The 23,934-nt window shown below is 39.3% G+C and overlaps 2 protein-coding genes across 9 annotated transcripts in view; one reads left to right on the top strand and one right to left on the bottom strand.

Annotated features, from left to right (window-relative positions):
- The window catches only part of LRRIQ1 (leucine rich repeats and IQ motif containing 1), a 129,139-nt gene extending 119,939 nt beyond the window's left edge, over positions 1–9,200 (bottom strand). For 3 of the 7 annotated variants that reach the window (XM_077338954.1, XM_077338960.1, XM_077338959.1), the window contains exons 1-4: positions 8,767–9,043; positions 5,360–5,511; positions 4,881–4,989; positions 1,070–1,164 (exon numbers count right to left, since the gene is read on the bottom strand). In XM_077338954.1, coding sequence (XP_077195069.1) covers positions 1,070–1,164; positions 4,881–4,989; positions 5,360–5,503 — 348 coding nt within the window. In that variant the 5' untranslated portion in view covers positions 5,504–5,511; positions 8,767–9,043. Of the gene's footprint in view, positions 1–1,069; positions 1,165–4,880; positions 4,990–5,359; positions 5,512–7,957; positions 8,206–8,766; positions 9,044–9,085 lie in introns of those variants that run through there. The other 4 variants (XM_077338957.1, XM_077338955.1, XM_077338958.1 and 1 more) reach the window with 4 other exon arrangements.
- On the top strand, positions 9,130–23,259 carry TSPAN19 (tetraspanin 19). Of its 2 annotated transcripts, XM_077338961.1 has the most exons (10): positions 9,130–9,360; positions 12,462–12,481; positions 14,488–14,576; positions 14,670–14,742; positions 16,423–16,553; positions 17,464–17,538; positions 19,997–20,107; positions 21,967–22,110; positions 22,209–22,292; positions 22,919–23,259. In XM_077338961.1, the coding sequence occupies exons 3-10, from the start codon at positions 14,493–14,495 to the stop codon at positions 22,988–22,990; spliced, it is 774 nt and encodes a 257-aa protein (XP_077195076.1). In that variant the 5' UTR covers positions 9,130–9,360; positions 12,462–12,481; positions 14,488–14,492; the 3' UTR covers positions 22,991–23,259. The 2 variants fall into 2 exon arrangements, with proteins under 2 accessions (XP_077195076.1, XP_077195077.1); XM_077338962.1 differs by lacking the exons at positions 9,130–9,360; positions 12,462–12,481 and adding an exon at positions 15,188–15,240 and having other exon boundaries at positions 14,547–14,576.
- Positions 23,260–23,934: the final 675 nt, after the last annotated feature.

Raw genomic sequence — 23,934 nt, 5'->3', positions numbered from 1 at the left:
CATTTTTGTCTGTGCTGATGTAATACACTGTGATGAAGGTGAAACAAGGTATTCAGCACTGGAGCCTTGTTGCGTATATATTGGAATAAGAAAGAAAACTTTTATATGCACCTTTGAAGTTTTTGGTTGGTTTTGCCAGCTATGCCGCAGTGTTTTTTCTTTCACTGAGAAGGTTCTATGCATACAGTTAGAACCTGACGTTCCCCTTTCCCCTTCCAGCTAAAAACAGTGGACTGGATCTAAAACAAATTTTCTATCAGGGGATAGAACTTTCCTGCCTCCCTCCTCATCCTGGAGACTAATGCTGATCCTGAAAGACAGGGGACCTGAGAAACAGCACAAGGGAATCCACAGTAGGAAACAGAATCAATGGGGATTGCCACTTTAGTCTGGATCAAACCTAGTACCTGCTTCAATACCGAACATGCTGAGTTCAGGACAAAAAAAATTAAACTATACGTATGCTTAAACAGACATGTTTGAAAATATTTTTTTAATGCTGAATTCAAATGAATTTATTAAATAATTTATATTATAACATTCATTTTTTGAGAAGTAAAAAGATGTGGACATTTTCTGTTTTGTGTTGCAAAAATCTAATTAGGTACTGGTAAATTTTTATTTAGCTTACCTTTCTGAAAAATGTTCCATTCTACAAAGTCTACTCCCCCCCCCCCATGATCAAGCAACCAAAATCTATTGAGGATCCCTGGCCCTAACAAAATAAAATGGGCCACCGACCTGGTGGAATGCTGCAGGACCTTAAAGTGTTCCAAAGGGCTTGTAAGACAAAGCTGTTCTTGCCAGGCCTATGGCTGAGACCTGAGGGCTACTATCAATATTGCTTGGTCTCCCCATCTGAAATCTGAACTCACCCATTTACAACCAATACTTTATGTTTGTACAAAGCCAGCCAAAATGAATGGTCATTAAATTAATAGCATTTATTGCCTGATTGTACTTTGTAATTTGCTCCCACTAAAATGGGGAACTTTTCCCAATTTATGAAGCCAGTTCAGCCAACATCTCTCAAATCAAATATATGGTGTTTTTTTTTTTTTTTAAGTACCCTCTTCTTTAATTCTTCTGGATCTTCATTATATTCAGAAGCCAATTCGGCCAAGCAGTCTGAAGCACTGTGACGGACTACACTGTAGATATCACCTGCAATGAAGATGGGGTATAATTTAGGACACTCTGTTGTATTGCTCCAAGTTTCAGAGCAGTGAGGCAAGATGCAATACCTTCCCAGTTCATATCAACACAAAAGAGTTGAATATCCATATTTTATCATTTTATACCTGATGCCAAAATTACTCTCATAAGTGCTGGAAATACAAAATACAAATGCAACATTTTATCATATATGATGATGGACATGTAAAGAAACACAAAAATATTGGACAGAGACATGAATACATTCAAAAAACGTTAAAATTTAAGTTCGTGATGGATCTGAAAAATGTCCAGTATGAAGGAATTGAAGAATTAAATTAATATGCAGCAATGGCAAAAGTAACGTTTTTTATACCTAACAGGCCAACTTCTTTTACAGGTATAGGAGGAGGAGGAGGAGGAGGAGGAGGAAAAAAATGTATTTTTGTAGCCCACCCTTCCCCTTAGGCTCAAGACAAGTGACAACAATATAAAATATACAATAATACAGTTAACATAATTAAATATGTAAATTTAAAATTAAGATTAAATCATTAAAGCTGTAACCTAAAAACCATTACAGAGAGGGAGTTGGTTTAATGGGTGATTGAGGTTTTGTAAGTGGGGTTCTTGGGCAGGGAGGTCAACAGTTTCCTGAGAGCCAGTTTGGTGTAGTGGTTATGAGTGCCGACTTCTAATCTGGCATGCCAGGTTTCGATTCTGCGCTCCCCCACATGCAACCAGCTGGGTGACCTTGGGCTCGCCACGGCACTGATAAAACTGCTCTGACCGGGCAGTGATATCAGCGCTCTCTCAGCCCCACCCACCCCACCGGGTGTCTGTTGTGGGGAGAGGAATGGGAAGGTGACTGTAAGCCGCTTTGAGCCTCCTTCGGGTAGGGAAAAGCTGCATATAAGAACCAACTCTTCTTCTTCTTCTTCTTCCTCAGTGGTAATTGTCTGACCTCAGTCATAGGCCTTGCAGAACAGCTCTGTCTTACAGGCCCTCCAGAACTGTTGAAAGTTCCTGAAGGCCCTGATCTTCACAAGGTGAGTACTCAACCAGATGAAATCCAGGGCTGAAAAAGACCTGGCCCTAGTCAGGGGCAGTCTTACCTCTTTTGGACCCTGAGCGTGTTCTGGCTGCTTAATCTTAATGTTCTTTGGAGGGTATAGCAGGGGAGCTGGTATATAAACATAAAATTAATAATAAAATGTTGTTGTTAGATGTGAAGTTGTGTCTGACCCATCGCAATCCCATGCGCAATGATCCTCCAGCCTGTTCTCTAGCATTCCCCAGAGTCCATTTAAGCTCGCACTGACTGCTTCAGTGACTCCATCCAGGAACCTCATTCTCTGACATCCCCTTCTTCTGTTGCCCTCAATCGCTCCCAGCATTAGGCTCTTCTCCAGGGAGTCCTTCTTTTTCATGAGGTGGCCAAAGTATTTGAGTTCCATCTTCAGGATCTGGCCTTCTAACGAGCAGTCAGTGCTGATTTCTTCTAGGACTGAATGGTTTGTTCGCTTTTCAGTCCAAGGGACTCGCAAGAGTCTTCTCCAGCACCAGAATTCAAAAGCCTCAATTCTTTGACGCTCGGCCTTCCTTATGGTCCAACTTTCACAGCCATACATTGCAACTGGGAAGACCATAGCCTTGACTAGATACACTTTTGTTGGCAGGGTGATGCCTCAGCTTTTTAGGATGCTGTCTAGATTTGCCATAGCTTTCCTCCCCAGGAGCAAGCGTCTTTTAATTTCTTTGCTGCAGTCCCCATCTGCAATGATCTTGGAGCCCAGGAAAATAAAATCTGTCACTAGCTTCATTTCTTTGCCATCTATTTGCCAGGAATTGAGAGAGCCGGATGCCATGATCTTAGTTTTCTTGATGTTGAGTTTCAAGCCAACTTTTGCGCTCTCCTCCTTTACCCATATCAAGAGGCTCTTTAGTTCCTCTTCATTTTCTGCCATTAGAGTGGTATCATCTGCATATCTGAGACTGTTGATATTTCTCCCTGCAATCTTAATCCCAATTTGTGACTCATCTAACCCTGCCTTTCTCATGATATGCCCTGCATACAAGTTAAATAGGCAAGGTGACATTATACAGTCTTGCTGAACTCCTTTCTCAACTTTGAACCAATCAGTGATTCCATGCCCGGTTCTCACTGTTGCTTCTTGACCTGTATATAGGTTTCTCAAGAGATAAAATGCTCTGGTATTCCCATCTCTTTACGAACCTGCCACAATTTGTTGTGCTCCACACAATCAAATGAATACAATAAAGGAAGACAAAAAGATTTAGTATATATTTTATAAGAAATAATACATTCTTTATAATAAAATATTATTAGATATGAAGATAAACTGATAAATGAATTGATAAGATATTCAAGTTCTATATAAATATATTTATGTTTGTATACATTTACATTGACACTAAAATGATTTTTTAAATTACTCACATAGAGCATATATGCTCAGTTTTGTGGGGCCTGCTTTTCTTTCCACAACTAAAATCAAAATCTTTCACTGATATTTTAAAAATTTATCCAAGAATACATTAAAGTATAGTTTATGGAAGACACAGGGCCAAGCAGGGTCTTCTATGAACTTCCTAATCTTGCATGCTCAGACACTCTGTTAAAATTCAGAATAATAGCCATCACATCATAGTTCAAAACATAAAATGCAGAGAACAGGCAAAGATATGAAATATATGTCAGTGGAAAACTCTTATAGTCTCATCAACCGACTCACACATTTTAGACTCACACATTAGGCAAGCAGCCCGATCCAAAAGCAAAAGATCAACCCCCGCTGAAATGCTTTTGGAACCTCATGGTTCAAGAGTAATCATTATAACGTTATAATTGTGACAGGCATGCAATACTAACTTTCATAACAACTGGCTGCTTTGCAAGTGTTGCTGAACTTTAAAATGGCAGTGGCTTTGTAAAACTGGCCATATTAATCACATCACTAATCTGTCGCAAGGCCAGCATCAAGAGCTGGCACGGTTGAGAACCAGCCAAGACTCATGACCTGGCAGAGGACACAATGCTGATACTTGGCCTGTCTCAGTAGCAAGAATATCCAGAAACAGCTGGAAAAAACCTAGTTCATGAAAGTCACATTCTGATTCTTCCTCTAGATGCAGGGTTGCCATTACCCAGGCTGTTGCTAATTCTATCCAGATGCCCTTCCTATCAGAATATGAAAGATTGTCCCACTGGTAGAACAATAATAGGTCTTAAAGGAAATAAGGGAGCTACAAATTTAGAGGAAAGAGGAAGAAATGTGGGAAGCGGGAGTAAGAGGCTATGATGGAGGCTCTCCAAATATCTATAACTGTCTTTGAATGAACCTGAGAAATACATTGTTACAAAACTAGTATCTTGTTGAAATGCTTTGCTGAAATATATCATGGCTTATCTAGCATAGGGTTCTTCAAAAGAATTTCAGCAACCACCAGTTCATAAATTGGTTTACAAGAAATTAGCTGATGGTTTACAAACGACCTTCTACCTACCATGCCACATAATATATTGCATAAGAATCTTCTGATGAAGCAGAATTGTAATGCAAGAGAGGAATACAGCAATCACAGGAATGTAGAGTTTTGCATTTGAATAGGCCTGTTCACTTGGTTTACATACTTCAAAAGAGAATTAATAAAACAGGTGACTAGATGGTCACCCAAGCTAACTCTATTGAATCACAACTTACTTAATGTGTCATCATTGTCCAAATCTTGAAAGAGTCTTTCCGCATTTTGACTTCTGGCTCTCACAAAATTTAAATAATGGAGGACCGATTCTGGAAGCTCATCTGAAATCTAAATGCATATTTTAATTAAATTCTATTTATTTTCATTGTTCCAATTGTTCCAAAAGTTCCAATTTTCATTGTTGATGTTATTTTGACTATGTTCTATGCTTAGGTCATTCCATGTAATACCCACAATGTGGTATGTAAACCACCCTGAGCCATATGGGAGGGTGGTATAAAAATCAATTAAACAAACAATCAAACAAGTAAATTAATAAATATTTTCAAATTAGAATTATCTTTAAAAAAAATTAGAAATACCGACAGCTCAATCTGGCTCCTCCCCACTAAGGTAACATGCATATAATATTGTACTGATGGATAAGTTTGTTAGGTATATAAAACTCATTTGACTGCTTACAGCTTTAAATACTTACAGATTCACTATCACTTGAAGCTTCAGCTGATGAACCTATGTCTGGGTCATCAAATTCAAGAGAGGAGATGCTGATTTTGCTTAATTCAATATCTATTTCTTCTTCAAGCCTTATATTATCATCATCATCATGATTGTCCTCCATTATTTTCACTGGGATATGGAAGAGGTAAAGGAATATATATTACTGAAGGCTGTGCCAACTGTTTACATTTATTATATTGTTGTCCTGTTTCTCAATCATAGTTTTTTTAAATTAACTCAAAGAAATAAAAGCCAAATGCAAATGAAATTATAATTCAATATAAATATTCCATAGGGATAAGACCATTAGCTGAAAGGTGCTAGGATTTAAGAAGGGACCCAGGTTGTTTCCTGACCTTTCTTCCTACCATGATCCCCACTGATCTCAATTGAAAGTTGAAGGGACATAAGTAGGATGATGTAAAGGAACTTTTGTTAGCCGGACAAGTATAAACATCAGCAGAATATTGCAGAAATGCCTTTATTAGGCTCATGTATTAATGAAATCTGCTGAGGGAAAATCAACATGACCTCTACAAATGAAGTTCTACCTCACCAACCTTCTGGAGTTTTATAAGAGGCTTAACAAGCAAGTCAGTAGACATTGTGTACTTGGACAGCCAAATGGCTTTTGACGGGGTTCTGTACCAGAGATTCCTGAGTGAATTTAGCTGTCATGGGATAAAAGTATGAGCTCTATGAATCAAAAAGAAGCAGAGAATAGGAATAAACTGAAAGTTCTCTCAATTGAGAGAATGGTCAGATCTGAGACTCATTTTATTTAATTTACTCATAAATGATCTGAAAATGGGACCAAGCAGTGTAGTGGCTAGCCACATTTGCAGATGATACCAAATTATTCAGGATGGTAAAAATCAAAATGTATTGTGAAGAATTCCAGGAGTAAATATGCAGCACCATGGAAAATGAAATTCAGTGTACCTCACATTGAGTACAGTGTTCAGTTTTGGGCACACACCTGAAGACAGTAACAGAGAAACTGGAGCATGTCCAGAGGAGGGTTTAGAGATCATATGAGGAAAGGTTGAGGGTGCTTGGTCTGTTTAGCTTGGGGAGAAGACAGCTAAGAGGTGATTTGATAACCATCTTCAAATACTTGAAGGGCTCTCATATAGAAGATGGAGCAGAGTGGTTTTCTGTTGCCCCAGAGGGTTAGAGCAGAACCAATGGGTTTAAATTAATTCAAAAGAATTTTTGGCTAAACATCCAGAGGTTCCTCACAGAGAAGTTCCTCAATGGAACAAGCTTCCTCGGGAGGTAGTGAAATTTAAGCAGAGGCTAGATGGTCATCTGACAGAAATGCTGATTTTATGAACATAGGCAGATAGTGATTGGGTGGGCAGGAAAGAATGTGCCAGTTTTTGTCTCTTGTGACCCTTCTTTGCATACCCAAGTAATTGTTAATCACCACTGTGGGATAGTAGGTGAATTTCGTCCAGGCCAGGCTGGATTCTGGAGATTTTTGTTGGAGGGATCACATGGGCATGAAACTGAGGTCACTATGGGTGGGCAGGTAGCAGTGTGTTTCTGCATTGTTCAAGAGGTTGGACTATATGACTCTGGAGGTCCCTTCCAACTCTATGATTCATACAAAAAACATCCTAACTTTAAATTTATGCTGACTAGGCAGTGACTGACAGGGTTGTAGCAAATAGCTCAATGAAAATGTTGACTGAGTTTATGGTATAGAGCAGTGGTCCCCAACCTTTTTATCACTGGGGACCACTCAACGCCGGGGACCACTCAATGCCTTTTACTGAGGCCCGGTGGGGGGGGTTGTTTACTCCTCTGCTTTCAACCACTGCCCTAACACTCTCTGATCGCTATGGTAATGTTTCAACATCCTTTCAAAATAAGAGACGGACATGCCACAACAATGAACATAAGGAACATTTTATTTTCATGGGAATTTTAACTCATGACAATGACAAATCAATGGGAACCCTGAGCTTGTTTCTCTGCAACAAGATAGTCCCATCTGGGAGTGACGGGAGACAATGACACCCGAAGTGTGTTGTAAGGGGCCGGGGGGGATGAAGTAAAGGGCCGGGGGGGGGGGGGAGAAGGCGTCCTTCGCGGCCCACCTCCAATTAGTCGAAGGACCACGTGGTCCACAGCCCACAGGTTGGGGATCGCTAGTATACAGTGAAAAAAGCAAATGCCATAGTGGGGATTATTGGGAAAAGGATTGAAAATAAAATAGATACTATAATACTCTTGCATAGATCTATGGTGCAGTCTCATTTGGAATACTGTGTGCAGTTCTGGTCACCATATCTCAAAAATGACACCGAGCAATGACACCCCATAAGGAAAGGCTAAAAAAAAATCTGGAACTTTAAATTTAGGGGGGAAAGTAGTAAAAGGAGAACTTGATAGCGGTTTACAGAATTATGCATGAGATGGAAAAAGTGGGTTGAGACAACAATTTTCCCCTTTCCATTAATACAGACTTCATGGACACCCAATGAGGTTGATGGACAGTACATTCAAGATATACAAAAGGCTTGGGGCCAGCATACCTTAAAAACTGCCTTTTCTCATATGAACGTACCTGTCCACTCTGCTTGTCTTTGGAAGCCCTGCTTCAGGTATCCCTGCCATCTGTCACTAGATGGGTCGCAATCCAAGAAGAAGCCTTCTTGGTCACAGCACCAAAAATTTAGAACTTCCTCTCAAAGGAGATTCATCTGTGTCCCTCTATTTTGTTTCCTGCCAGTGGGTGAAGACCTCCAGAAATTATTGCTGCCCTCCTTCCTGTTTTTTTTGGTGTTATGTGTGTGCATATGTCAAACTGAATTGCTGTAAATATAATTTATTTTAAATTATTTTAATGCTGAAATGTTTTCATGTTTCATATTCACCACCTTTGGGAAGCTATTTGGATGGAAAGTGAGCACAGAAATCCTTTAAGTACACAAATGAACTACTTCTTCACTCAGTAATTCGGGGAGTTCACTGTCAGTTGGACATATCTATGAACACACACATAGAGGCTGTAAAGTCAATGACACTGAAGAACAGCAGAGGTTCATCCATGGCTACTAACTATGCAGAGCAAAGGGAACCTCCGCATTAGAGGCAGCAAGCATCCAGATAACCTCATTAGGCCATGTTAGTCTGTCTAGAGAAGTAGAAAGAGCAGGAGTCCAAAAGCACCCTAAAGAGCAACTCGTGTGGCAGGGACGCCACTCTAAGCTCCCGGGAGGAACAGCGGGCAAGAAACGCATCACAGGGATTTCTTTACACAGGTTCGCGACACGAAAGCATTGCCAGTTCCTGCCAAAACGAAAGCAATAACCGGCAACCCAGTTTCTCCAGAACTGACCCCCACATCTGACCACACAACATTCCCGAACTTACAAAGCAGCTCTGCACGCTGGGGCCCTTCTAGGCAGAAAGGCTCTACTGCGCGCACGCTCCAATGACACGGCTCTCGACACAGCTCTTTTGGTACTGGAAGGACAGCCGTGCCCCGCTGACCCTGCAGAACATGGCATGGCAGACACAAGCCGGTTTAGCATGGGTCCGTGCTGCCTCCCTCGCGTTTACACAGAGCACGCGGACGACCCCTCCCAAACTCCTCGCACGGATTCAACAGCGTCCCGCTGCACTTTAGGCTTTGCAATGTCCCTCCAGCCCACCGCCACCCTCCCCGTTTTCTGGCATTGCGGGCACCCACCTACTACAGCAACCAGGCGTTTCCAGCGAAGAACCTAATGTTGCAGGAAGTGCAACCACAGCAACAACGAATGAGCAACGAGGAGAAGGGTCGGTAACTACGGATACCGGCAAGGGTTAAAACGAGTCACGGCTTAACGGCTGCTTTTCTGATTGCTGAGGAAAGAGGACCACGTTTGAGTCCTTTAAGACGAGCAAAGTTTTATTCTGGGTGTAAGACCTTTTCTGGGCATGCCCTCTTCTTCAGATACAGGAGTCACCAAGCATTACATACAGGTAGAGGATTTGGGGTGGTGGTGGTAATTAGTCTAATTAGGTCTAATTAGTCAAGATGCAGCTGAGCAATACAAATAACTAAAATTGGATTAAGGCAGTTTGTGAGACCCCTGAAAAGCAGTAAATTAGCATACAACATAATACCAATTTGTAAACAGAAACTAAAACTGAACGATAATTGAGTCCAATAGCACCTTTAAGTCTTAAAGTTTAAGACCAACAAAGATTTATTCAAGGCATTAGCTTTCATGTCCATGCACACTTCCTCAGACAAAATAGAACACAAGAGTACAGATACAAGGCAAAAGTAAATTAGTGGCAAATTAGTAAACAGTGGCATAATATCCCAATTATGCAGTATGGTAATTTATTTTATTTATATATTGCCACTCTTGGCTGTTTACATTAAAAACATAAATATTCTTTGTTAAAAAAGCTAATCAGTCCTTTTGAGTTCAGTTTTAATTCACAAGAACTGAACTATGTTACCTAGAGTTACCATATTACAGCAAAAAAGAGGACTGTCTACTTCAAACAAATAATCACTATGACAAAACTCATAAAAGATCCCTACTGTTTAAGCTGTGATAATTGCTACTAACTGGATAAACCTAGATATCAGGCCACCGGTGGAAGATGGTGTAGGATTGGGGAAACTCCTGGAGATTTGAGCATGAAGCCTGAAGAAGACAAAGACCACAGTGGGGTACAATGCCATAGTGTCTCCAAACCATCCATTTTCTTCAGGAGAACTGATATTTTTAGTCTGGAAATGAGTTGTAATTCTGGGGATTTCCAGGTCCTGCCTGGAGGCTGGCATCCCTAATGCAGATTAGGGTTGCCATCTTGCAGATAGTGGCTGGAAAGCTCCTGCTATTACAACTGATCTCCAGGCAATAGATATCCACCTGAAGAAAATGGCCACTTTGAGAGGCGCACTCTATGGCACTATAACACTTTGAAGTCCTTCCCAAATGTCACCCTTTTCAGGATCCACCTCCAGGTATTTCCCAACCTGACAGCTCTAAGGCAGATAATCATCTCCCCAACTGGTACTCACATAACTATTCCCATCCCATTTGTTGTAGCCTTGAAACCGCTGTGAGTAATCCTAAATTAGTTGTGACAAGATGATAATTTACATCGTATTCACATTGCTGCCACTCTACATAAATGAATGGTGTGTTTGTTTCATCATGGCTTGCTGCCCCTTGTGTGCTATTTGCTGCTCCTTGTGGCTTAAAATGGTAGACTAATTCTAAGATTAGAGGTTTGTGGGTTAGCTCTGAGAGCCTCCTGCTGTGAGCAGGGGAGATCAGTAACAGTATCACTATCATCATGATATTATTAATTTGGGAGGAGGCTAAAGAATATTACAGCAGACAGTAAATGACTGATTAGTTAAATTATTAGATTAATTAGTGGGAGATATTTCAGTAGGAAAGAGGATAGGTGGAATTACTTAGAGGTGTACAATAAAGTAAGTAAGAAGTGGCCTAATGAAGTTAAAGTATAGAACAGAGGAGATCAAAAGAAGGAAAAGTGACAATATTAAAAGGTAATTGGAAGTAGAGAGTATAAGGTTAGTCGAAAGTAGGGATAAATTGAATTGTAGATACACAGAGGAATCTACTTAGGAGTAATTTGCTGATGAAGATCTATGCAACAGTCACCTCCAGGTTAGACTTCTGTAACTCATTCTATGTGGGCCTACCTTTGTCCCTGATCTCGAAATTATAGTTGGTCCAGAATGCAGCAGCATGGATCCTCAGAAAAACTCATTGGAGAGCCATATTCAGCCAGCCTTAAGGCATCTGCACTGGCTTCCAGTTGAATTCTGGATCCAGTTCAAGGTGTTGGTATAAACCTTTAAGGCTTTATGCAGTCTGGCCCCAGAATATCTGAGGGATTGCTTGACTGACTGTATCTTCTGAAGGGCATTGCACTTGGCTAATTCTAACGTACTAGTGATCTCTGGCCCAAGAGAGGTACATCTATCTTTAACTAGGTTCTACTAGACCGGCTTCATTTTATGCAGCTTTTGTCAATTTCAAAGCTGCATTCAATTTGATATCTAGAGTCTGTCTTTGGGTCAAGTCACAAAGTATATCTATTGACCACAGATTGTTGGCCCTTATCAAATTATTTTGCCACGGAATGACCTGAAGAAGGAAGAGGAGTTGGGTTTTATACCCTGCATTTCACTGCCTGAAGGAGTCTCAAATCTTCTTACAATGGGGAGGTATAGCTCCCAAGGCCATCTTACTAACTTCATTAGTATGTTTAAGGGGATGAAACAAGGATGTATACTTACACCCACCTTATTGAGTTTTCACATAAACAATATAATCAAAGCCTTCCAGGACAGTGAGCTTCACCCACTCACTTTGGCACATAGACCCACAGCCATTTCCCTTTATGCAGATGATGTTGTCCTATGACCTAGAACACTGATAAAAGAATGCTGAGGAGGCTTCCAAGATATTGTGCCAATAAACACCCTGAATTCTGGAATGGATATAAGACAACACTGAAATACTAATATTTAGATAAAATCTTGCTGATTGATTTAATGGCATAATTACAGGTTTAGTATTATATTGTATTTTATTAATGAATGTATACAGTTTCATTGGAATATGTTGTAAACTGCTCTAGGCTGACTGTGCTGGGAGGGGAAGTGTAGAAATTGAATGAATGCATGAACAAACAAACAAAAGAATGATTTCTTTTTAAATGTATATTCTCCCTACATGGCTTACAATTATAAGAATAAAAACAGGCAACTAAGTCAAAGCCATTACAAAATCAACAAATTACAAGCGGGATGTAATAGTTAAAGCTGTTAGATAAATGATGTTTTAGATGTCACCTTGAAAATTCTTATTGGCTCTTGATTGTGGAGTATGGTTTTAAAAGAATCAAAGTCAGACAATACTGAAAACAAAACAAACACATAGCACATAGTTACCCCTGTAACAAGGAAGTCTCCTGAACACAGCTATACATAGATGACTGGAGTCACTATAGTGATACTCCCTAATATTATTGTAGAATTAAAAGTGTGTGAAGAATTAAACTCTGGATTTTTGTCCTTACAGGTGAAACAAAGCTAATAAAGGTAAGGAGTTGTAAGTTGAATGTATGATGAGTAGTACTAGGGCTGTCAGATGTTTACATGAACAGTGCTTCAGTATTATAGATTTCCTGATTTGCAATAAGTAGGCAGTTCACCTTTTAAAATGTATCATCATTATTATTGACTTTCAGATAGTAACACCAAAATTACTGAAGCAAAGTCATCTTTACAAAAGTGAAATGAACACCATATACATGGAAATGAATTTAAATTTTAGTACCGTATATGCATTACTTTTTCCTAATGTTTTTATCAGTATAGTGAAATTTTAAAAAGAAGACACTGTCACCCCATAGATATGGTTTGTCTGTCAATTTACATGTTCAAATTTATGAGGAATTTAGAAGAAGAAAAGTTGATTTTTATATCTTGCTTTTTACCACCCAAAGGAGTCTCAAAGTGGCTTGCAATTGCACTCCCATCCTCTCCCCACAACAGACATCCTGTTGACTGACCCAACACCCAGTTGGGTACATGTGGAGGAGTGGGAAATCAGACCTGGTTCTCCCATTTAGAAGTAACCATTCTTAACCGGTACACTGGCTTATCATGCACAGAAACAAAAATCAACTCTTTTATGAGGGTGTACAATTTCTATCTCAAAGATCATTGTGTCTAAAACTTCTGTAGAACTGGTATTCTGGTAGTTCTCAGACGGAACTGATCTCTGCCACCTGGAGGTGGGTTATAATCTCAGGAGATCTCCAGTGACCACCTGGAGGTTGTCAACCCTATGGGGGAAGAGTACATGTGAATCGGCATCATGAAGTGGCAACTGTCAATGATATAGGTGTGCATGATTAGGCATGATCTACACCACTGCATCAATCTGACTATGCCAGTGTACTCATAACAGTATCTGCCCTGGGGAATGTTCGTCATCAGAACTTTTTCTTTGCATGTATGTGAGACCTAGCATTCTCCTGGAATTACAACCGATCTCTAGACTACAGAGATCAATTATCCGGGGAAAAATGGCTGCGGAGGTTCCTATCTCCCCAAACTCTTCCCTCCTTTGTTTCTACCCCCAAATCTCTAAGAATTTCCCAACCTGGGATTGGCAGCCCTGTTTATGTTAGGTGTGTACATTCACTCCTTTTTTAAAGCCTGAATTTACCCATTCATCCACTAATCAAACATTTGCTATAGTTCTTTAAAAATTAAAAACCCCAACATGTTTGCAATTTGATATGGAGATATGACCGATTATTGGAAAATGTTATTTCTACCTGTGTAGCTACCTCCAATGGGAAAACAACAAAAGGGCATATAGACCACTACCTTATAACGAGGAGTACCAATTGCTTGCCCGGGTAGAAATCTCTTCTTTAACATTTTGAATCTCATGTGGTCTAATTTCTAATGAATAACTAAGTCTTATCTACTGTATTGTACTTCTAAGGTATGCACAGAAACAGTTTGTTGTGCTGCCAATAAACCAATATGTGGTTTCATAGAAGAATTTGAGGCAAAAGGGAGACTTGTGTTATGCTTTGTTTGAGATGATAACATTTAATTACTGTTAGGGTGAATTTTATGAATTCTAATAATAAAACATAGGATGCTATATATATATACACACACACACACACACACACACACACACACACACATATATACACACACATACATATACACACACACACACATACACATACACACATACACACATACACACATACACACATATACACATATACACATATACGTATATGTATATGTATATGTATATGTATATATAACATCTGCTGGTATCCTCCAAGTTAGGCTGTAGCATTTTTTCCATGTAAATTTAAAACATGTTGATGGATGATGGGAATATTATTTTTAAAAAACCACACAAGACTGAAGTTAGCCTACCTGTGTAAAATATTTTGAACCTGAAAAGATATAAATCTTTTACTAACATCTGATAATTCTGAACATGAGTATTTATGAGACTAAATTTTGGTTTTCTAATTAGCTTTGTCTGCAACCTTTATTTTCAGACACAATGTTAATAAAAACAACAGTGAGAAAAAGAGACAAACTCTTTGTACTAGCATACTTCTTAAATATTCTTAATGGAATTTTCTTGGTAAGACACTTATATTCTTTGACAAATGTATTACATATTCAGTACTATAGTGGCATTTGGAACTGAAGAAAAAACTTTTTAAATTGATTTCAGCTGTTAGGTCTTATGCTTGTAGCATTTGGTCACTGGATTTTGCTTGATGAAAACAACGTTGTCACATTTTTATGTGAGTATAAGCACTATACATGTATTATATTGTTGCTCTCTATAATTTCAGAAATACATTCCATTTAGCACAGGCAGTTTAACAATTTCCCACATGGTGGCAGTATAGCATTGCAATATCTGTTTATACAGCTTGTTGTCATGTCAGGATGACTTTTATTTGTGAGCTCATGGAATCCCAGTCTTCCAATTGGATAGTCTATGTAGACCACAAAACTTAAAAACTTTGGTTAATCCTTAGATTCAATGTATATTTTCATGGCAGCAGATGCATTTCAAATAATGACATAGATTTTTGGATATCGAATGTCAAAAACTTAGTAGTGCAGCACACAAAACCTGTTCTCCTTTAAGACCGGGGATCTCTTTAAGTGCAGACCATAGGGCCTTTTTTTGAACTAGTTGAGTATAACATATATCATTGTAGAGGTTTTTTCTCTTGCCAGGCTTAATGTTTTACGATACGCAATTCTGTCAGGGAGAAAAATGCCATATTCAGGTAGGAATTGTCCTTGTGGAACAAAGTGTGTCAGATCTATATCTCATGTCTTGTTCTATTGTCCTTTTAACAGAAAAATTCATTTAAAATACTTAAATCCCTTTTTAGTAACTAACAGGACTTTCTGATACCGCTAAGATTTCATCCCTTCTGAATAGCTTTATTACTGACATTGCAAATAAATTGCCACATTATTAGTAATGTGCCATAAAGCTGAGCCAATCAAAGGTTATGGCATGAATGTTTATCATCATCATCATCATCAATGTATTCTATTGTTATTTACCACAGTCATGTATATATGCTTTATATGCTATCAAAAGACTGATTGATTGATGACCTTTATTATACAGACTTCTCAGAATCAAAACAGGTTGATCTGCATGGTTGTCATAGGAAAATTCATCTCCAGGTGACAGAGATTAGTTCCCCTGGATAAAGTAGCTGCTTTTGAGCTGGACTCTTTAGTATTATACTCCATTGAGGTCCCTTCTTACCCCAAATTCCACCTATTCCCAGCTCCACCCCTACCCCCACACAAGTCTTCAGGTATTTCCCAACTCAGAGCTGGCAACTCAAGCTGTGGTCTCAAAGCTAACTGTTCTCATTTTTAATTGGTTATTGAGACATTGGTCTGCAGATCAGTGGGAATTATGTCTATGCTATCAATTAATGAATTGTTCAAACCCTGGTTTGTTTATGTGCTCAAGAAATGAAGCAGGTCACTGACAGTGCAAAACTAATAACACCTTCCTGGGAGTAAAGTCTATTCTGAATAGACCTGATTAAGATATTTTTGAATCATCTCTCTTTTATCACAGGATAAGAGATCCCATAAATAACATTAGAGCTCTTGTCTCTTGGAGTAGAAAAAGTCCACAGAGAAATGTATTTACCTCTGAATGACCCTTAATCTAAACAATGTGTGGTTAAGACACCCAGGAGTTCTTCTTTTATGTTGGCAAAGTTTGTTTTCTTGAGGATAACCTTGTTGGACAGCCTTCTTTGTTGTACAAAGAAAAAAATATCTTGCACAAATTCGTCTTTACTAAGAAAACTCCCTTGCTACGCTTTTTCTGATTTCACAGATTCACTAATGGCCACGAAAGGATACTGCAGTAATATGTTCGGGTTTGTTACAAATGTTTAACTGTTTCAAAATAAAAATGCATTTTGTGTCAGTATTTACAGGTGAAAATTCGTTGATAGATTCAATTTCTAAAATGCTACTGGCCACTGGATCCATCATTGTCTTTATTTCTCTCTTGGGATACTTAGGAAGCATTAGACGAATCAGAAGTTTAGTCATTGTGGTAAGTAGAGTGTGCGAATGTCCTCGACAATGAGGTGGCATAGTGTGTGAAGGGTACAAGCAGCTAGGACTATGAAAATGGGTCTCCATCTGTCTTTATAAGGCAAGTGGGCCATGCTTGAAGCCCCAATTTGCATTAGAACCATATCAGGAAAGGTGAGAGAGAACCTTGCAACCAGCAGCTGTTTGTGTACATGGGCAGAAATGGTCCACAGGGAACATACCATTCAACCATCATGAAGCACAAGGGGAAGGCCAGTGTTAGGAGAGAGTGTCATGCAGACAGGCAAGCTACTGATTGGCCAGCAGAATCCAGAAGAGGCAACTGTTCTGTAACCACCCTATGCTCTCACTGTGTTTTCCTGTCACTCTTAAGAATATAAGAAATGCTCTGCTGGATCACATCAGTGGCCCATGTAGTCCAGCATCCTGTCTCACACAGTGGACAGTCAATTACTCTTGAGGGCCAACAACGGCATAATCACTGGTACTGAAAAATTTGCTCTGAAATTTGCACAGAATAGCTTGCATAATTTTGATGCCATGTCCCTGGAAGCTCCTTCATGGCCTCTGCTAAACACTCTGTGCTCCCTTTCCCTTCAGCTGTGCTCAGTGCTAGGGGCTAGGATATTCTCTGAAACCTATGAATCACTACTACCTTCAGCTTCTCTTAATTTCCCTTGCTGAAACCAGAAACCCAGTATAGTCATAAGCATTTAAAGGGACAGAAAAGAGGGTCATAAAAAAAAACCTTTAAAGCCTTGTCATTTTCTTTTAAAATGAAAGTAGTAAATATGTGTTAATACTCTACATACCTATTTTAATCATGTAGATCCTGTTCTTATTTGTTAGGTTTTTGTAGCATCCATCACCGAAATAACACCTTTGTTTAACCTTATGTTATTTTTCAGTATATGGTTCTTGTTGTCCTTGTTTTTGCTGCCCAAATTGGAATGCTTACACAGCTCTATATAGGATCAGAAATGGTATGTATAGCCAGCTATATATCTAATTACAACGTTCTAGAACTTATGCAGATAGCAAAAGCCATACAACAGGGTTAGACAAAAATGCGGGATAAGATTTTACAAATATGAGGGAATTCTTCATAGGTATGTCACAGCCCTGATCCAGAGCAGGTACAGCACATGTGGTAACAGAGAAAAACATGCAAATTGCATATGGCTGTGTTCACAGGATGGTTCTGTGGTCCCCACCTTATTAACTCCATCTCATGGAAATCAACCTAAGAAAGCTGCTGTGTCCAGTAGATGGTTGATTATAAGATGATATGGGTTACTGGAAATCTGTTTGGGTAATCTGTGCATATCGGCTTCTTATCTCCTTCATGAATGCTAGAATAATTGCACAGGACTGAGCTCTTTGCACACAATGGGAAATTGCCCATATTGTAAATTGATTTTCCATGGTTAAAGTTCTGCCACATCCCATAGTATCAGGTCACCCACCTTTCATCTGTTAAGTGCCACATAGTGCTGTTCACATTAGTTGCAAATTATTTTTTGTAAACTCATCTTTAGACCTTTACACTTATGGGGAGACAGTGTGGGTGTCAGGCGGCATGGCAGCATTTTGCCAGAGAAGTCAAGCAGTGGCAAAGCTGCTTACAGTTGGGACTGGCCAGCTCCCACTAGCACTGGAGGTGCCTGTGTGGATACTGCTGCACGTTCATAACAGTGCTATGCGCTAAGTTTGGTTTCCTACCATCATGAACAGGCATCCTATGCAGATGTAGAGTAGGACTTCCATTCTCAGAATGGCAGGCAAACGTCATAAGGATGAAAGCAGTGGCTGCCAAGGGAACAGCAGTGTTTGGCTGCTGCATAGTCTGGAATTTTGGCTTGCCCCCATCCAGTGCAGGACAGAGGATCCAGTGAAATGAATGAGAGCATGACATAGAATCATAGAATCATAGAGTTGGAAGGGGCCATACAGGCCATCTAGTCCAACCCACTGCTCAACGCAGGATCAGCCCTAAGCATCCTAAAGCATCCAAGAAAAGTGTGTATCCAGCCTTTGCTTGAAGACTGCCGGTGAGGGGGAGCTCACCACCTCCTTAGGTAGCCTATTCCACTGCTGAACTACTCTATGAATTTTTTTTTTCCTGATATCTAGCCTATATCGTTGTACTTGAAGTTTAAACCCATTACTGCGTGTCCTCTCCTCTGCAGCCAACAGAAACAGCATTCTGCCTTCCTCCAAGTGACAACCTTTCAAATACTTAAAGAGGGCTATCATGTCCCCTCTCAACCTCCTTTTCTCCAGGCTGAACATTCCCAAGTCCCTCAACCTATCTTCATAGGGCTTGGTCCCTTGGCCCCAGATCATCTTTGTCGCTCTCCTCTGTACCCATTCAATTTTATCTACGTCCTTCTTGAAGTGAGGCCTCCAGAACTGCACACAGTACTCCAGGTGTGGTCTGACCAGTGCCATATACAATGGGACTATGACATCTTGTGATTTTGATGTTATGCCCCTGTTGATACAGCCCAAAATGGCATTTGCTTTTTTTGCCGCTGCATCACACTGCCTGCTCATGTTTAGTTTACAATCCACAAATACTCCAAGGTCTCGTTAACACACAGTGTTACCTAGAAGTGTATCCCCCATCCAGTAGGCATGCTTTTCATTTTTCTGACCCAGATGCAGAACTTTACACTTATCTTTATTAAATTGCACCATGTTCTCATTTGCCCATTTTTCCATTGTGTTCAGATCTCGTTGAACTCTGTCTCTATCTTCTGGAGTATTTGCCAGTCCTCCCAATTTGGTATCATCTGCAAACTTGATGAGTAGTCCCTCCACCCCCTCATCTAGATCATTAATAAATACGTTAAAAAGTACCGGGCCGAGCACCGAGGCCTGAAGTACCCCGCTACTCACCTCTCTCCAGTCTGACAGATACATAATCTGTCTCATTTTTAATTGTTCTCATTTTTAATTGGTTATTGAGACATCGGTCTGCAGACATTGGTCTACAGATACATAATCTGTGGGGGCGCCTACTGCTCCTTACCCTTGTGAACATGATTCAACATGTGCCTAACTACCTATTCCTAAAAGCCAGGATTTTATGCCAATAAAGGTTGTTGTTGTTGTTGTAAAAAAGCCAGGGAAATGTAAAGTATGGTCACTAATATAACACAAGCAGGTCCACACCGAGTGTGTGTGTGTGGGGGGACACATAGGAAACTTTAGTGTGCACATGTATTTGTGCCTGGCACATGCTTTCAGTAATCCATGCCACAGAGATAGTCTTCTTAATGCCACTTCAAATTCCCCTTATTTTCTTATAACCTCCATGAAGAATGAGCTTGTTAGAAGAAATTGATACAGATACTTTCAAGTAATGAAATAAATAGCACCATTAACCATCATCTGTGATGTTGTTATTCAAATTTAAAATGATTTCACTATGGCCAGGTGAACAAGCTGTGGAAAGCTGAAATAGATGAACTTATTTTGACCTATGGGAATAAAAACTTGTCTGAACAGTACCCTCAATGGGATATTCTGAATGGCATTCAGCGTACGGTAAGTCAAACTCTGTGTTTGAACTTCTGTGTTGCAAAAAAATGACAGATACCTTGGCCATGTCACCGACCGATCCCTTCCCTGGTGTACTTTTAGAAAGTGGGCAGGGCTTTTGCCCAGCAGGAGTTCCGTTTGACCATTGAAGATTCGTTTGCCTGAGTGGATTTTTAAATAGTTGGTTCAACAACAGAAGCCACATAAGATGAGGATCTTCACTGCATCATTGTGCGTACACAAGAAAATATTTTTAATAATATGTTAGGGTTTTTTTTAAGCATCCTGTATAACAGAATACCAAATATTTATGCATGAACTCACTCACTGACCTATGTGGCTGGCTCTGCCTCCTGGAGCAGTAATTTTGTAGTTGTGATCACCACCTTGTGGGAGAATTCCAAAGGGGCCTGCAAGCTCAAAAACATGGGGACCCGTACTTTAGTGGGACAGGTGGCTGATCGCCAAGTATAGCTACAGGTTGTCCTGTTCAGGCAACTGCAGTACAAGCTTTCAGGAAGGGTGTATCTGGGACTTTGTATTGTACAGAATTAAATGCAAGGTGATTGACAATCCCCTCACCAATATTAATAATGATAATGATTATGGTGGTGATTATAATAATACCACCTGCCTGGAATTAGCGGTTTGTAAATTTAATAATAATATTCATAGGCAGCTATTTCCAGTCAGGATATATTACTATTATTATTAATAATAAATAATGTTATTATTATTATTTTATTTATAGACCGCCATTTCTAGTCAGGTTCAGGGAGGTATGCAACAATTATAACAGAAAATTCCACTAAAACAATAAGATCAATAAAAGAATAAAAAGATAAAAACAATATCCTATCTACTCCACATCTATAGCGCTCCTGCCATGCTTGTGGTAAGAAACTGAAAGGGGGGTGATTTTACGTTCTTGCCCCTGGTCCCAGTCATATGCCTGGTGAGATAGTGCCATTTTGCGGGCAATGCAGAACTTTGTAGCTCCATATCACACTTTGCAAAAGGTGAGTAAGGGCCCAGCCTGCATCTTGCCTCAACTCTGTCCAGCAAAGACTGATGGTGCTATACTAAACAGAGTTTCAGCTTTCCTAGGCCATTGATTTCAATTGGTCTAGAAGGATGTAACTCCATTTATTATTATTATTGTTGTTATTGTTGTTATTGTTGTTATTGTTGTTATTGTTGTTATTGTTGTTATTGTTGTTATTGTTGTTATTGTTGTTATTGTTGTTATTATTTCGATTTATTTCCCGCCACTCCCAAATGGCTCGCGGCGGGTTATAATGTCTTAAAAAAACCATTAAAACTCCCATTAAAAGACTTTAAAATGTCACAACATGGCAGCACAATAATAAGATCCCCTTCCTACCCCCATTCCTAAAAAAGGGGGTGGAGAAGAAATGCAGTTTTAAAACCCTGGGGGAGTTTGTGATACAGTTGCTCTTTGGGAGTCTAAAACAGGATTTGTGATTGTGCTTGTGTATTTGTGAAGACAATGGCACCATAAATCTCCAAGTCAGTCAGTTAGTCAGTCAGTCAGTCAGTCAGTCAGATTCATCTAATGATAATAAACCCTGCTGCTGCACCTCCATTTCTCACTATTTTTGAAACATACTGTTGTTTTTACCATTGAGCTGATCATGTTAGTCACTGTAGTCTGGAAATGTTTTTATGATGTTAAGTTATTGTTGTCTGAGATTGAACATTCTTTTTATTACTGATTTGAAATGTTTTAAATCCTTTAATATTTTCCTTTTGTATTGTAATGGCCTGTGGCTACATGCAATAAAATCTGACTTGACTTGAATGTTAGTCGCTGAGGTTTCCCTCCTCCTCTTCTCCTGTCCTAGCTACAATGCTGCGGGAGATACAATTTCACAGACTGGAACAAGAATGAGTACAAAGAACATGTAAATCAGGTGCCATGTTCTTGCACAGCCTCTAACATGAAGGAATGGTTTTGTGATGTCCTAAAAAATGCCACATACACTAAAGTAAGGATTTTGTTTTGTTGACATGACATTTTATTTTAAAAATTTCTTTCTTGCTTTCAAGAAAAAAAATTCATCTTGGCTTTTCTCCCATTTTTTAGGGTTGTGAAGAAGATATCAAGGCATGGTATGATGAAAATAGTTGGATTTTATTTCTGATACATTTTGGACTGCTAGCAATTGAAGTAAGAATGTTATAACCTTTGAGATGATATTGGCAATGTGGCAATGCTATAATTTGCCAAATAACAGCTATTTTACACATTATCATTTTTTCAGGTGCATGCTAACCTTTTACATACATACATATGTAAAATTGTATTTTGTATATGTGGCAAACACAGATCTCTAGTTGTGCTTGTCACATTAAGCATGCACTTCACGGAACCAGGGTTTGCATTTGTTGATCGCTGTGGCTATGCCTCATGGCAAGCATACTGACCTGATGATAGATACAGTATGATTCTAAAGTTTTATTCTAGGTATAAGTTTCCCTGTGCACACACACCAAGAATAAAACTATGGACTCAAATTTTATTATACTGACAAGATGCAATCCAGAGAGCTTTAATGTAGAAGACATAGTAAAATTCAATTGTAGTAGAATTCACAATGTTGCTGGTGAACTCCAAAGGATGCAGTATGCACAGTTTCTCCAGATAGTACAGGACTTGCACATCCTAGTGTCAAGATATGCATGGGTGAAATTGGATACATATCTCTTGAACACTGAAGAAACTGTAACAATTTGTACCCCTTAAGCACCATTCAATATAATTGTCACTTTATCCTATTCTTGTTACCTTTTTAGGTTCTTCAGTTCATAATTGCTACCTGCCTGTCCAGCATTATGAGGAAGAATGTGGTTTTGCCCAAAATGTAGCCAAATATTTGTGCTGCCTTTGTATTGATAAATTCTGTACTAAACATTAGAGGACCCTTGAATTAGATTTTACTTTAATATAGCTATACGTTGATCATAACTGCAAATAAAATCCTGGGAAATGGATTCTCTTGAATATTATTGCTCCAGTGTTATGTGATGCTAGATTTATATGCATTATATTTCACATCTGAATAATACAAACTCATGGTTATACTTTTTGTGTTTGGTTAAAATAAATTGGCCCACTGAAATAAAATGCAAGTAAAATGAGAACAATTAATTTTTGCCTATGTATCATTGAAAACTTTTGTGGGTTTTGTAGACTTGGTTTTATAGTCTTTCAGAAAGTTCAGATCTTCATGCATAGGGTTACCAACCTCCAGGTGGGGCTTAGAAGCCTCTTAGACTTAAAGGTTATCCTTTCCCTTGGGAAAAAAATGGCTGCTTTGGAGAATCAGTTGTATGTTATATCCCACAGAGGTATCTCTCCACCCATAAAACCTCATTTTTTCCAGGCTCCACTCCAACATCTCCAGGAATTTCCCAAACTGGAGCTGATAATTCTCTCAGGCATGGTGTACAGGAGTATATGCAGTGAAAGCCATGTTTGAATTATTATAATTATGGCATAGGAAATCAGTTTCTATGGAATCACTTAGATCAGACTTTCTCAACCAAGGTTTCATGAAACCCCAGGATGTCTTGACAGCTCTAGAAAGGTTTCCTGAATGGGTGAGAGTTAATTCTTTTTTACACATTTTAAAAATCTGTTAAACATTTATTAGGTAATATGACCATATATGATCATGTCAACCCCAAAATGGCCAATGAAGGGCTTGGAGGGGGTGCATAGGGGAGGGGCTCCAGTTGGGAATGAGCACAGCTATGTTTCTCAACCATATTCTGAATGATTGTGCCACTTCTGGGGTTTCTTGAAACCT

The sequence above is a fragment of the Paroedura picta genome, chromosome 5 (assembly GCF_049243985.1).
Source record: "Paroedura picta isolate Pp20150507F chromosome 5, Ppicta_v3.0, whole genome shotgun sequence".
Lineage (NCBI taxonomy): Eukaryota > Metazoa > Chordata > Lepidosauria > Squamata > Gekkonidae > Paroedura > Paroedura picta.
Note: the sequence above shows the minus strand (reverse complement) of the source record. Positions and strands in the feature narration are given on the sequence as shown.